This window comes from Melozone crissalis, unplaced genomic scaffold, assembly GCF_028551555.1.
Source record: "Melozone crissalis strain CALT ecotype California unplaced genomic scaffold, PUWL_Pcris_2 ptg000107l_1, whole genome shotgun sequence".
In the NCBI taxonomy this organism is placed as follows: domain Eukaryota; kingdom Metazoa; phylum Chordata; class Aves; order Passeriformes; family Passerellidae; genus Melozone; species Melozone crissalis.
The window spans coordinates 2,901,909-2,917,347 of record NW_026535884.1 but is presented as its reverse complement, the minus strand read 5'-3'; the positions used below and the strand labels follow the sequence as shown (position 1 = coordinate 2,917,347).

At 50.1% G+C, this 15,439-nt stretch overlaps 1 protein-coding gene across 1 annotated transcript; it reads right to left on the bottom strand.

Annotated features, from left to right (window-relative positions):
- Nucleotides 1-178: 178 nt before the first annotated feature.
- Nucleotides 179-2,463, bottom strand: CUNH1orf174 (chromosome unknown C1orf174 homolog). The gene is made up of 3 exons (XM_054291990.1): nucleotides 2,299-2,463; nucleotides 1,264-1,737; nucleotides 179-508 (listed from the first exon to the last, which is right to left on the bottom strand). Exons 1-3 carry the CDS (start codon nucleotides 2,461-2,463, stop codon nucleotides 395-397), a joined length of 753 nt encoding a protein of 250 aa, XP_054147965.1. The 3' UTR covers nucleotides 179-394.
- Nucleotides 2,464-15,439: the final 12,976 nt, after the last annotated feature.

The following is a 15,439-nucleotide window of genomic DNA, read 5'->3' as shown; positions in this document are numbered from 1 at the left end:
TTTATTACCTGGATGGCACAGACATTGCAGAATTAAAAGATGCTCCACCATCCTTTTCTCGACTATTTTTAAAAAAAAGGAGTGAAACCAAATACTTTCTCAAGATAGAGGCTCAAATTTACAAAAAAAGCCATAAGAACTTCTCTATTCCCTGGGCTTTTTTCTGAAATATCAGTGGTAAAGTGCTCAATTATACTTTATTTCCAAACCACTGAAAATTCAGTATTTGCCCCAGATAATAACTGCAATACTGCATCTGCCAATTCCAGCAAAACAAACTCTCCCAATTCTCTCCCTGAGAAAAGGCAAACAGACACCTCATGTTACTGACACAGCCATTGCCATGTGGACTCAAAGAGAAAGAAGAAGGGTTTCATTTGTTTACAGTCTGTTGTTAGACATCTTCCTCTTCCTCCTCCTCTTCATCATCTTCCTTTGCAATGAAATGGAGCTTCCTGGCTTCTCGCCTGCTCCTCGTCACACTCGGGAGCACAACTGCTGGGAGGTGCTGGAGGGAAAAGATCAAATCAGCAAGGAAAAAGTCTGTGGAGGCAGAACTCCTACCTCCAGCTCCCATCCTCCCTCAGCTGACAAGGAACCAACCCTCAGCTGGGGAGCAGTGGCACAAAGCTAAAGCTGTGGGGCTTTGAGGGGAGTCTGCCCAAACCAGATCCATGGGCACTCTGAAGGCTGGGATTCCTTCCACTGGTGAGAGGAGGATTGGCAGAGGGTGAAGGACTCCCTAAACAAATCCTCACTGCTCTCTAAATACCACAAGGAACACCTAAAAGGTGGAAGCATCACTTGCCCCAAAGTTATGACTGTTAAAGGGATTGAAATGTAAAGCTCTGGCCCTTGGGTCAGTTCAAAGGCTGAGGTAGACAGAAACCAGTTTCCATTCCAAGCAATCCCAATGCAGCAGGGCTGGAACTGGGTGATTTCCAAGATCCCTCCAACCCCAGCTGTTCTATGATTCTGCAATGAATCAAAGACCAGCAAAAATCTATTTTGCCAACAATATTGTCTCCATAATGTTGTTATCAGTAAAAATACCTATCTCATGGAATTGGACTAAAAAGTCTAAATAAGCAAGATTTTACACGTGAAATTAATTTAGCCAAGCAAGTAATTTCATCTCTGATGGAGACAGTTTTATCTGGGGTACAGGGCCCAACAATACTGGCCAAATTCACCAAGAGTTTTGAGGCAGATTTTAAGCAGACCAGGGCTGGGTCTAAAGCAGGAACAGACTCATCATCTCACCAGCTCAACATCTCCAAAGAACCGGTGCACTGGCATGGGCTGGTTGCTGTCCTCATCCGAGAGGCCACTGCTGTGCTCCAGAAACATCGGCCTCCGCGGGCAATCCGTGTCCTCTGAGGGGGCCCCATCAAAGCTCCCACAGCTGCTCTCCTCCTCACTGAACACGTGATAGTGGTGCAGATATCCACCTGTTTTTAATGGAGCACCGCTGGATTTCACCGTGTGTGGCTCCTGCTCCTTCTCCTGCTTCCCTTCATCAGTCTCTGGAATGCTTTCATCTGTTTTCTGTTGGATTATGCTGCTGTCTCTTGGATCTTCTAAACCTCCACCCTCATCAGATGTTTTAGGTGTTTCCCCCAGCGCAGCAAGGTTTCCACTTTCACATGTGAGTCCCTCTAGCTCTGATTTTAGATTGCTTTCTTCGTATTTCATCCTCTTCGCAGGTTGTCCTTCAGCAGCTTCATGTGATGAACACTGTTAGAAAAAAAAGACAAGATCGTAAAGCTCACTTGAAATAAAGAATAAAATCACCTCCTCTCTTTACTTGCAAAGGAACAGAAGGGCTCCATCACACAAGTGGCATTTTGATCCAAGCCTTCTAAGAAAAGTAATTAGTATAAAATACATGTAAAGAGAGGAAAAGAGGAGCAGACAGCTTACATAAACCACAATATACAGTCCATCACCAGCAAGAGAAAAACACTTGTCTCAGAGAATAAACTAGCACCGTAAGAGGTCAATCACCATGTTCTTATTTTCTTAAGGATGATGCTAATGGGAATTACTGTGCCAGGCCTGTCATCACCCAGCACGGCAATCGGCTAAATCTGCTCTGTATTTCTGCACCGGCACGAACAACGTCGTGGGAGGAGCGGGAAGGGCGATAAATTTACTTCAATTCTCCTGATAATCCTCACACGATGATGCTCAGATTGTAGCTGTTAATAATCACCTGAGATCCCCCCGCTCTGCGACCGCCCGGCCCCGCGGCCTTTCCCTCCCATACACCATCCCACCTGGCCCCGTCCCTCCTACCGGGCTCGCCGTGTCGGCTGCTTCCCCCGCGGGCTGTGCGGGTTCGGCTGCCGGAGTCGCCTCCGCGGAGCGCCGGGCCCGGTGCCGGAGCCGTGGCCGGGCCGGGCGAGAGGTGCCGCGGCTGTCCGAGCGCCTCCGGCCCCGCGCCGTGCCGCCCGCCGCCATCTTGGGCCAAGCGCGGGCCCGCGCTCGCCATCTTGTGGAGCTCCGTTCAGGAACCCCGGGGCGAGCGCGGGCACCGGGCAAAGGGTTCGGGGCACCGACAAAGGACTTCGAGCAAAGGGCAGCCTCATCCCACTAAGCGAGGGCGGGGAGCCCAGGCTCCTCACACGCCGGAGCCCCCCACACGCCGGAGCCCCTCACACGCCGCAGCCCTTCACACATAGCAGCCCCTCTCACAAGGGAGCCCCTCACACGCCGGAGCCCCTCACATGTCATAGCCCCTAGCTTGGACCACCGACAGCATCACCTTAAAAGTGAGCACAAAGCAGCTCCTCACAGGTCACACAATGGGGTGGGTTGGAAGCGACCTTGAAGATCATCCAGTCCCACTCCCTGCCATGGTAGGGACACCTTCCACTATCCCAGGTTGTTCCAAGCCCCATCAGCCTGGCCTTGAGCACTTCCAGGGATGAGGCAGCCACATCTTCTCTGGGCACCCTGTGCCACGCCTCACCACCCTCACAGCCAAGAATTTCTTCCCAATATCCAATCTAAACCTATTCTCTATCAGTTTAAACCCATTCCTCCTTGTCCTGTCACTACAAGGTTTAGTATATAGTCTTGTCTCATCTTTCCCATAGGTTCCCATTAAGTATTGGAAGGCTGCAATTACAGTTTCTGAAGGACCTCCCTCCCAGCTGCTTGGGGAAAAACCCAGCCCCATCCTGCCTGGGAGCTATGTAGCTTATAAACATTTGAAATCGTTTGCTTCCCATTGTGTCTCACTCTGGAGCAGCGCTCGCTCCCATTCAAGACGTGGTCGAAGAGTTATTATTCAGATGTTCTTCTCTCTGCTTTCCACAGCCCTCAGGGAACAAATTATGTCAGTAACTCAAATCCCTCTTTAACTTCAAGGACTCTGAGGGTAGCAGATGAATTTCTGTGTAGTAAAGCACCCAGATTTAAGTAGGTAATTATCCTGTCTGATGTTCCCAGGGAGGTGCTGCGGGGAGCGATGGCAGGTACCAGTGCCCTGATGGCCACGTCCCCACGATGGGGCCCGCGGGCTCCATCCATCACATTAAACACAGCTCCCTCTCCAGTTAATTCAGTGCTTTGGGGATGCTGTGGGGATTTTTATAATTCTGTCCATCTGAGGGCACAGGAGCTTGTTTCTTTATAGCAGCCTTTAATGTTCTTGCTCATTGCAGAGTTGTCCCACGAGTCTCAGTGGTACCTGTGCTCCTCCATCCAACTTGGCTGATTAAATGCTTGTCCGTTCAGCCTGGCCTTAAAAAACAGAAGCAACAATTTAAATCGCAGAAATAAGTGGCAAGACTGTACCTATGGGGATATTCAAGAAATACATTTTTTCTCAAAAGTATAAAATCCCCCAGTTAAACCATGCAGGTTTGGAGACTCGCACGCACGTTGTTGTGCAATTTCCCTCGGTGCTCAGGGTCCGTCTATGCTTTGTTCTCCGGGTGAGATAATTCATATTCTTCTCCAAAACCTCCTTGACTTGCTCCACTCTCTCACAGTGTTGTTGCTTGCAGCCATGGAATACAGATGATTGTTTTTATTAGGCAGTGAAAACTTATACTGTCTTGTAAACAGCCGCAGACTAAAGCTGGCTGAAAAGCAGCATTTCTGCAGCTGGAAAACCTGGTTCTTGTTTTAATTTCCACAACAAACTGAAAATAGTAAGGAAAATTTAATTCTAATAAATATGTTTCACAACACTGTATGTTTCTGGGGTTTTATGCTGCTTTGGAAAGCCGATGTGACTGAGCACTGAGAAGGGGGTGGCAAAGCCCTGAGCAGTGCTATGGCCTTCAGTGGGGTGAGGTACAACTACAAGCACATGAGGCTCTGTGAGGTGACCTTGGACACAGAGTGCAAGGGACACAGCAGCTTAGATGGAGCTGGGATGGCAGGGCTCCGTCCAGAGCTCTCATGCCACGCTCTCCCTATTCCCTCCTTTAACCACGTCATTTTGGGGGCAGGTAGTGACAATTTCACAGCTTCAGATGTTGCTGCATATTCTGAAATACGGTTGAGATAAAAACTGTCACAGAGCACAGGAAGCACCCAGGAGAGACTGTGGATCCCTGTGAGATCCATCCCCATCTCAGCAGCAGTGACTCCCAAGTGACTTGAAAGGCAACAGGGGGACTGCCAACAGCCCACAGCCCTCTGAGAGAATCAGAGCAGCACGAGCTATTTACATTAAACCCACATTTCCACATAAAAGGGGACTTATTCTCCATATTTAAAAAAATGGGTTATGTTAGAATCTGTTGTCTAAGTAGGGAGGGAAGAAAAAATGAAAAGAGGGTTTCGTGAGCTCCATCATTCCTGTGAAAACTGGCGGCTCTGCAGCAGCAGCTGATGAGCTTATGGAGCAGGAAGGGAGAGCCGGGCTGTGAAACTTGATGTGCAAATGAGCTTCTTGCAGCACTTGTCTCTGCGCCTGTCACTTGCACCAGTGTCCCTGTCTGTTATAATCCTCCCAGTTCATTTGGCTAAACATGACTGACGTGCCAGGGACAGCAGCCAAAAAAAATGTTGCCTGTAAACATGCTGGCTGTTAACTGTTGAATGTGAGGTCTGTCATGCTGAACAGCCATCCATCAGGAGCACTGGCTGGCCTTTTCCTGCCACGGAAAAGGTGGGTGGGGTTCAAGTGGCTGAATTCTTCTGGGAAGAAAGCAGGAGGAAGATTCACTTCCCAGTAACCAGGATCAGGAGCCTTGCTCCCTGCTGCATCCTTCTGGCTGCCTCCTCAGCAGGAAGAGTTGGTCTTGTGTTGAAGATTTGAAGAAAAAATGTTTAGCTGCTGTTCCCTTCCATCACATGGTGTTGTCGTGCCAGCTCAGGTGATGTTGGTGAGAACTGAGGCTGGATGGGGCTCTGAGTAACCCGGTCTAAGGAAGGTGTCCCTGCCCATGGCAGGGAGTTAGAACTGGGTGATCTTCAAGGTCCCTTCTAAACCAAATCATCATTCTATGAACAGCCATTTTGGGCTCCCAGAGACACTGTGTCCTGGGAAATTCTCTGGGAGTCGATACCCCATCTAGAACTAAAATTCACAAGGATCTGCAGCCCTCCGATGCTGCTGCCCTGAGCACTGCTGACCTGAGGACCTTTGCACCACTCACATGGAATGAACTCCTCATTTCCATCACAGAGGAGTGCTCACATCAGGAGCTGGTGAGCCTTGACACAGAAATCGCAAGCAATTTACAGTACATAATGAAACTTTATGCTTGCCATGTGAGAAATCTCTTTGAGTCTTATTTTGGATTTCTAGCAAGTGTTTTATCAAGGACCAAACATGGAAAGGCAGTATCTGAAGAAATTAATTAACACGACAGAGCTGTACGTGGGCTTTGTGAGAAAGAGCAACAAAGAGGAAACCTGTGACATTCGTTAATGACAAACCATAAGGAACATCGGAGAACAGCGAGTGCAGAGAGCCCAGCCCAGCCTGGGGGGCTGCAGTACCTGTCTGAGGGGCTGTATGGGACTGGGCTTTCTGTGATGGGTATAGCTGGAGCCCTGCCAGGGCTCTTTCCCAAACCCTTGCCTCATGCTCTTGTCCCCCTGCTACTGATGCACTTTTTGTAACCATCTCTAGTGTTTACCTGGCAAATCCTTCCTAAGGCGCCTCCAAACACTGCCCATTGAATTCCACCTGCCCCAGGTCTCCTGCTCTCCCTAAGCCCTTCTTGCTCATGGCATATTGATTTTTAAAATGCTTCACAAACCACCAGTAAATCTCTCCCAGCACAAAGCGTCTCACTGGGTCCAAATCCTTACCTTTGCTCCAGGAGACTGATTACAAGGATTTTAATGATTTGCTGGCAACTTGGGCTGGCTGTTAAAAAGCATCAGCTACAGAAACCTTTTCCTGGCTCAATTTAACTGCTGCAGTAACTGCAGCCGTGGGAACAGGCGCTCCCGCCCCTCCGCTTCCCGCTTTCTTACGTCGCTTTGCTACAGGCTCTAATTAGGGTTTAATTAGGGTTCCGTTCCCATCGAACTTCCCGGCCGGGGCAGCAGCTCGGGCTCAGCCGCCGCCCGACGCTGGGGGTCAGTGTGAGACCGGCGGTGCGGCCGCGCCGCTCGTGGGCTCGGGACACGGGGGACACGGCGGGACACGCAGGGTGGGCGACACGGGGAGATACGCGGGGGACATGGCGAGATAAAGGATGTGGGAGAAACAAGGAGTTCTCTCGGTTCTCGTGGGAGAGGCTCAGCCCCCACCAAGCCTGTCTGCCGTCCTGCCAGGAGCCCAAATCAGGGACACGCAGGATAGTTGGGATGTGAGAGATGTTAAGGCTTATTCCGTTCCGACCCCTTCCCATGGGCAGGGACACCCTCCATGATCCCAAGTTGCTCCAAGCCCTGTCCAGCCTGGCCTTGGACGCTTCCAGGGCTGGGACAGCCTCAGCTTCTCTCAGAAACCTGTACCAGTGCTTCACCACTCTCACAGTAAGGGAAGAATTTTCACAGGGAAGATTTTCTCCCTAAAATCAAATCTATATTTCCCCTCTTTTAGTTGAAAGCCATGCCCCCTTGTCCCATCACTCCATGCCCTTGTCCATTGTCCTCTCCAGCTCTTCTGGAGCCCCTTCAGGCACTGCAATGGGTTCTAAGGTCTCCCCAGAACCTCCTGTTCTCCAGGCTGGATGCTCCCAGTTCTCCCAGCCTGTCTCCATGGGAGAGATGCCCAGTTTCTGCCTGGTTGCTTTGCTAGGCACCCCAGGGAGCTGGAGCAGTTGTGTTCTGCAGCTCTGAGTGTGCTGCTCCCAGCTGGAACAGGGTATCTCAGGAACAAACAGCTTCTCTCTGTTTCCTCCAGTTCCCCCACCTGCAGGTAGCTGAGCCTGGTCCTGGCATTGCCACCCTGCCCAGCTGTCAGAGGGACAGGCTGGGAACACCACACTCAGCAAGGCTGAACTTCATCCAAAAGTTGAGCCCAAGCTGCTCTCAGCATAATTTGTTTAGTTAGATTTAAAATAATAATAATTTTAAAATGCCCTTCCTCTGTCCTACATGCCAGTGAACATCAGGCTCACTGAGCCCCAGCCTGATTTTCCACCAGTGACAGGTAACATTTTGGTGAGTGTTGTACATTATTTAACACCATATCTTTGGGGAGATAAAAATTCTTTGAGTGAATGCAAGTGTCTTCTCTACACACCTGACAAGGATGGAAGCGGCTGTTTTACACAAGGCTCATTAAATATAAACCCACCATGTTGATTTCAGCATCTTAAATTACTTAAGCCAATGTAATGGGATAAATATTTGATGGTGAATTTTATTAAATTTCCACCACCATTATGTTACTGCTAAAAATATAAAGATTACTTTTAAGCCTGCTTGGTGGTCTCCAAAGGCAGACGATTGGAAATCTGACTCAAAACCTGCCTGCAGGGATTGCTTTGGGGATGGGAATGAATTATCTCCTTCCCTCTGTCCTCTGCAGGTAACAGCAGATTCTTCCTGCTCCCATCAGGATTAGTCAGTCCCTGAAAATAGCGACAGTATCCTGGGCCATGCCAGGGCTGTGGAGGGCACAGAGCTGAGACTGTGCCCACCAAGGGTGGCTCTGCCTAGGGTAACCCTTGGGAGCACTGAAGGAGGGCAGGGAGTGTCCCACAGGAGGGTGACTGCAGGATGGCTGCTTGCAGATGTTGATTGAGTTTGATCTCAGCATCCTGTTTGTCTCCTCTCCCAGCTTCTGCACTTTGCAGCTCTGCTTGGAAGGCAGAATGGAACAGAAGTATTGTGGTGTGGTGGGAAATCACCCGAGAAATGGGCACCTGCACAAGCTGTGTGTGTGCCCCAAATCTGGAGGGGCTGGGGCACTGTCCCCACAGAGCTGGTGGTGTGGTGTGGGCTGGGGTCACCTCAGCGAGCACTCACAGCCGCTCTGCCAGCCATGAAAAAAGGGAAATCCACCGAGGGACTGAAAAGAGAACATCACCAGGATGTTTTTAAACCCTGATTTGACAAAATCCTACCAGATTTTCTCTCATTAGCACTTGCCTCTGAACACAGCTTGAGGTGAGACCTACCTTTCAGCAGAGCTGTGGCCCACACCAGAGCCCCATCCCAAAGTGCTGCCCCGAGAATCAGTAGCACATCTCGAGTCAGAGCACAGCAAGTTGTGCAGTCCTGAGTCTATAAATATTTCTGTTTGCCTTTGAAAGGATTGCTGCACAGTGGCACTTTCTCTCCCTGTCACATAATTAACTCTTGCTCACTTTCTGTCACTTGTCTTGCAAAAATTCAATACGTAAAGTCTAAAACCCCTCAACAATTTAATTCTTGGCATATAAGAGCTGCCAATTTCTGGGCAGAGGAAATCACCCAGGACAGAGCTGGTCCAAGCAAAGGCATATGCCCATGGGTAAGCACCTGAGGTGGAAAAGGCAGCTGGGCCAGGTGGCATTTTCTTAGCAGAGCAAGAAGCCGTCAGCATTTTCCTGAAGAGGTGTCTCTTTCCCTGGTATCCTACAGGAGGGGGAGTTTAAGCCACTGCAGGAATCTCATCACAGTTCAGTAGCTCCCTGAATTAAAAAATGATAATTACAGCTGAAGCACCCTGGAGCAGGGCCATGGAACACGCTATTGAGGTCAGTCTCTTGTCCACTCCCACGACTTCTTTCAGAACCAGAGCAAACTGTGCCAAAAGATCCCCACTTGGATTTATTTCTTTTTACCACTGGTTCTCAGTGCCAGAGGTTACACGTAAAGAGCTATAACTGCACCTCAGAGAGGACCTTCTACCACTGGGGATCCTCAGACAGCATCTATCTTCAAAAGAGCAGGAAAAAACAATCAGAGGAGACATGTTCTGTTCATGCAACAGCAAGCAATATTGTTCCATGGGTAGGAATCACGCTAGGACAGCGGCTCCAGTGGCCCGGTGCGGCGCGCTCTTACTCATTCCTTCCATCTGGGGACTGCAGTGCAACAGGAGCGATTCCCTTATCAGCCCTGGGAGGCTCCGCTAATGAACCCACATCCTCATTACAATCTGCTTAAGTACTTCCTACATCAGGTACTGCCTCCATCAAGCACCGCTGCTGATCTCCTGTGTCCCGACTCTTTTGAAGCAGGTTTTCCAGGATCAGCTCCATTACACGATGCCACAGCTCTGAGTCATCTTCCACCTCTCCACAGGGCTGGCTGCATGCCTTTATCATCCACACTGCTTGCATCCTGCACAGAAGATGTCACACAACTGTCCAGACACCGTCCCAGTGTGTAATAGCTGCTCTTCAGAGACAGATTAATCATGTAAGCAGAGAAAGTCTTCAGCCGGGCACTCCTGCTCAAGCAGCACATTTCTAGGGCTCTTTTCTGCATGCACTGATAGTGCTTAATGCTTAACACAGAGTCAGAATTAAAAAACACCCAGGAAGAGGGTTTAGGGCTTGGAGTGTTCTAATAACACTGTCACAGAGGCAGAAACTTGACTGCCACATCTTCCTGTCCCTTTCTGAACTTCTTCCTGGGGCAGAGGGCTGACTGGTGTAATACCAATCCTCCCAAGTTCCAGTAGAAGTGCCTTAGTTTCTTCCCCATTATCTTGGGTTATTTTCTTCACTACATGACCCTTACTGGTTATTCTTTTCTGCTAAAAATACCTGTTCCTCACATGTCTGTCTGGTGGGCAGGAGCTGCCGCTGGAGTGCCAGGGATGTTGTTTTGACACTTTGATTTGATCCGAGGACACACGAATAGAAAGCCACCAGTGAATAGAAGAATAAATCTGTATGTTCCTTGCTGTCACTTCAACTAGAAAGCAAAGCTGGCAGCTCTCGCTCTTCAGGGAATCTGAGATTATTTGGACAAAGGTTTCCCCGTGGGTGGCACACTCACAGGAACAAAGGAGCAGGGTTCATAGGAGGAACAAGTGTCCTGCAGCCAACGTGATCAAAAGCAAGCCCTGGAACCGTGTGTACACCAGGTTGGGTAGAAGAGATTGAACAACAATCAGGTGCACAAGAAACCCATTCAGAGAGAGGGTTCTGAGGGAATTGAAACAAGCGTTGGCCCTGCTTCATCTGCAGACAATAGCACTGTTTAAGGAGAAACTCCTACACTGTGTGGCTGTGCTTCTGTTATCCTGTTTAATAGGGAAAGAAGGAAATCAGTTCCTAGGCAGTGCCCAGGAAGTTGGTGGGTAACTTACCTGTGCACTACTGGCACGGTTTCCATGCCAATGTTTGTCATTGTTTGTCTGTGTCCTGCCAAAACTCAGCCACGTCACCAGAGACTTCTGCTCTTGTGCTTAACTTGGTGCATTTTGCCTTCAGAAGTGTTTCAGGATAGATTTTATCATGGGGGAGAGTGAGAAAGCACTAACCCCTGCTCTGGCCAGCTTGGAGCATCCTGCACTGCTCCAGGGGCCAGAGACAGCAGCACTGTCAATTATGCACCTCACTGTCCCACCTCCCAGACCTCCTGTCCCACATGCAGACCTCCTGTCCCACCTCCCAGACCTCCTATCCCACCTCCCAGACCTCCTGTCGCACCTGCAGATTGCCCATTCCACCTTCCAGACACTGTCAGGCTCTTCTCCACCTGCATCAGAGCCAACAGAGCTGCTCTGGAAGTGAGCCTGGCCCTGTGCCAGCCAGCATCCATGGCAGGGTGATCCTCTCTGTAATGGATTTCTTCCAGCAAGGGAAAGCAGTGCAGTGCCCCTTGTTGCTCACACACAGCTGAACACTGCCTTCTCCTCCCCTCTGAGCTCTCCAGAGACAAACTGCCCCGGCCAAGAAGGCAGCAGGCTGGAGCAGCCCCTGCATCTCACTATTCCCTGGAGATTAGCATTTTCACCACTGCTGACGTTCCTGCTGTGTTGCCAAGGTCGAGCTTCCCTCGCTCCATGTGCAGCTTCCCTGCGTGACCCGCAGCGATCTCTGAGTTTGCAGCTCCACGGTTCTCAGGGTTCTCAAGGCTGAGTGCTTTGGTTACTCTCCTGCACAGGGGACAGGCACATCCCTCATTTTGTCTCCACACTCAGTAACCACCCTGAAGGAAAAAACCCTGAAGAAGTGCCTAGGTTGCATCTTTGGGCAGCAGAACTGTACAGGTGTGCACTTCCAGAAGTACTGCAGACAAGAGTTTATTAGATTCCACTAGCATGGCAACTGCTGCATTACAGATGCTGGAGTCTTTGGAAGGAAGCCAACCACCAGTTTCTCAAGGAATATTTTATCACCATTGGGCTGTGCTGAGTGAGGATTCTTCTCCTCAAAGCAAGGAGGAGGAGAGGGGCCACCACAGTCAAGTTGAAGCAATTCTTTCTTCTGTAGTTTAATCCTCTTCCCTCCCCTTGACACTCAGTTTATTTAATTGCGGAGACAAGATGCATTGCTTTCCTGAGGGATTGTGGGAGAATATTTGTAATCCAAGGGCTGTAATTGAACTTGGTAATAATAATTATACTTCTCTTCATTAATATGTCTTAAAGCTCATTACAAACTATTTTCGTGCCAGCATCTTTGCCAAATCCCTACAGGGTTAGAGATAACTTCTTATTCCAGTAGAGCAGCGATTTTAAGGACTCTCGCAGGGCAGCAGCAACAGCCAAACCCCTGAGCTCACTTTGGAGGCCAGGGAAGTGTGATCCCAAGGGATATGAGGAACTGACCAACACTGTACAGCTAGTCAGGGGCTGGTCTAGGATGGGGGATCCCCAGGTTTGGTGCAATTCAGCCTGCAGCAGCTTTACCTCTCCCCACTGTGATGGAGAACCTCAGGAAAGGCTGAGAGAATTGGGATTGTTCAGCCTGGAAAAGCCTTTGGGATGACCTAATTGTGGCCTTCCAGTACCTGAAGGGAGCTGACAAGAAAGATGGAGAGAGACTATTTACAAGGGCCTGGAGTGGCAGGACAAGGGGGGAATGGTTCAACATTGGTAGAGAGCAGAGTTAGATGGGATAATTGGAAAAAATTCATCCCTGTGGTAGTGGTGAGGCCCCTGGCACAGGTCTTCCAGAGAAGCTGTGGCTGCCTCTGGATCCCTGGAAGTGTCCAAGGCCAGGTTGGATGGGGCTTGGAGCACCCTGGGATAGTGGAAAGTGTCCCTGCCCATATCAGGGTGTTGGAACAAGATGAGCTTCCAACCCAAACCATCCTGGGGTTCTGTGATTCATCTGAACTGGAGTCAGTTGGGCTCTGAGAATGCTGTTTCAAGCTCAGTAGTCACTCATGGCACAAAAAACCCTGCTTGAATCTGCCTGTCCAGAGCAGGGGAGCCATTCCTGAGCCATGAGGCTTTCCTGAGCTGTTCTGCCTGGCTGGAGTGCCTGCAGAGCTGTGCCCACCACGGGGATCCAGCTGAGCTCTGACAGGCAGTGCCTAACACGGGGTGCCTGTGTCATTGTATGCCCCGAGGAGTGGATCTAAAAGCGGATGCTTTTCAGTACAAGAATGTCTATTCCAGATCACAAGTCAGCAATTAAAATGAAAAATTCAAACTCCTTTTACTTAGACAAGAGATATGAGGAACACAGTGCATTAAGATGTGTTCCAAACTCTCAAATCTCATTATCACTGTTGTGAGGTCTCAGTGCAAATCCCAGTGTGCAGAGGGCAAAATGCTCCCTAGGTTTAAGATAACATGCTGCCCCTCTCCAAGGAGGGATGTGACTCTTTCAGGAATGCTGCTCGTTCAATATTTAAGCTCAGTCTGTGCGACACACGAGGTACCTTAGCATTCGTTATCCTGTTTGTGCCAGCATCTCTGCCGGGTCCCCAGTGCACTGGGGAGAACCATTTTCCTGCTACAGCAGCAGCACTAAGGTGTGCTGTGGCAATTACAGGGGAATATAAATTTTCAGCTCTCCTGAAATCGCAGCACTCCTATTAAAGCAGCCCACTGGCTATGTGCTAAATTTGCCCAGACAGCGGCAGGGCCAGACAATGATGGCCTGTGGAGATCCTCTGGAATAGGCCATGTGCTGCTGGGTTGGCTGTGGATGAAATGCACTCCTCTGTCACCAGCTCTCCAGCTCAGAGCAGTTCCAAGAGAAAAAAACATAAAATGAAAAAGGAGCAGAACAAGCGAGAGCAGCACAATAGGCTTTCTTTGAAGCAATTCTTCCAGGTATGTGTGCACTTGCTCCCTGGATCTGCAAGTATTTGTCAAATAAATTCAATTAATTCTCTCAAACAACCCTTTCTGCTTTTCATTGGAATCTCTCCCATCCAGCTCACCCATGACATTTGAAGTTCCCATTCCCCAGAGCCACAATAGCCAGGAGGAGCAGAGCTGCAGTGTCCCAGGGGGCTGCTGGTCACCCAGCTGGGCACAGCAGGAAACAATTCTGCCACTTTCCCTCTGCAGAGCCCTCACTCCACGAGCAAGGAAAGCTCTGAGCTGCATCACTGTCTCTGGGTAGAATTTGCAGAGACAGAAGAAAAACAGATGACAACGGAGGAAGTTTGGAGGTTTAAATGGCAGGCACAGACACCTGGAGCACAACGGAGCAGAGATCATGCCCATAGCTGTCCTGGCTGGGGGAGACCGTCCTCTCCTCCCCATCATCCTGTGGCTGCACATCCCTGAGCTCACAGGGGATGTCAGAGAGCCCCGGCAGCAGCCAGCATGGCTGAGAGCAGCAGAGCACAGAGCAGCAACTCGGAAATCATCTCTGCCTGTCTCAAAGCTGCCTCTGTGTTGTGAGAGCAGCTCCATGCGGGAGCCAGACAGCTGGGATCAGACAGCACCGCACCGCCAGGCTGCTGCTTGTCAGCTCCTGCCGAGGCATGCGGGGGAGCACACGCCGCACGCCCCCGCTCCCGCTGGAGAATCCTCCTCTGCGGCTGGAACCGCTCTGCTGAGGGATGGACTCACCCTCCTCCTCCTCCCCTACCCCTGTCCTGATACAGCTGAGGGCTGGACTCACCCTCCTCCTCCTCCCCTACCCCTGTCCTGACACGGCTGAGGGCTGGACTCACCCTCCTCCTCCTCCCCTACCCCTGTCCTGACACAGCTGAGGGCTGGACTCACCCTCCTCCTCCTCCCCTACCCCTGTCCTGACAGGAGGGAGGATGGAAGCACTCACAGGATGGCTGCAATCACAACAATCCTGTTCCCACATCTTCCTCCCGAGCCCTTTGCTTCTGAGAAGATTTTTGCCTCTGAGTTTCTCATCTCCATCCAAAACATGACACATCCCTTAAAGTGACTTGAATGTAAACGATGCAAATGCAGGGAGAAAGTAATTAGTCTCTGGAGGTTACAACTGGGTTTTAAGCAATGAAATCGTTGGAACTGGGTTCTATTTCACCTCACTAAGAAAGGAAGAAATCCCTCAAGAGTTGGTTTGGGGAGGGGTGGGTTGCAGCCCATCGCTGCTGAAAGCAGCCACCCTTCTCTTTCAAGAACTGCCTTTGATTTAACCTGAGGCTTTGTTCCCCAAAACAGGGCAGGAGGAGGCTCAGGCAGCAGCCCCCAGTGACACACACAGTTCCCATCTCCATCTGCTCAGCCCATGCAAACACACCATCCCTAAAACCCCCAAATGCTCTCATCCCCTGTGCCCTGACGTTCACCCCGTGGGTTCTCCCTCCCTGCAGCACCAGCTTGCCAAAACCCACTCCTACTCTTGGCCACAGAGGCCTGAAAGTCATTCCTAGCCTGGCCCAGGAGCTGCAGCTGCAATTGCCTGGCTGGGCTCATATGTTCCAAATCACCCTAATGGCACTTCAGAAATGCAAATAAAAGTGAGATTATGATATTTTACGTAAATAAGCAATGTGGCAATCCCAGCCTGGCTTGGCCTGCCAGGCAAATTCACTGGAGAGATACTAACATTGAAATATGTGAGCGTGTTTGCATGGAACATTTATTGTATAACTCTGGGCTCCAATAAAGCCTTGTATAAATTATTCATTTTGGAATCGAGATGAAATGCCAAAACCCACCCACCAAGGGACTGCT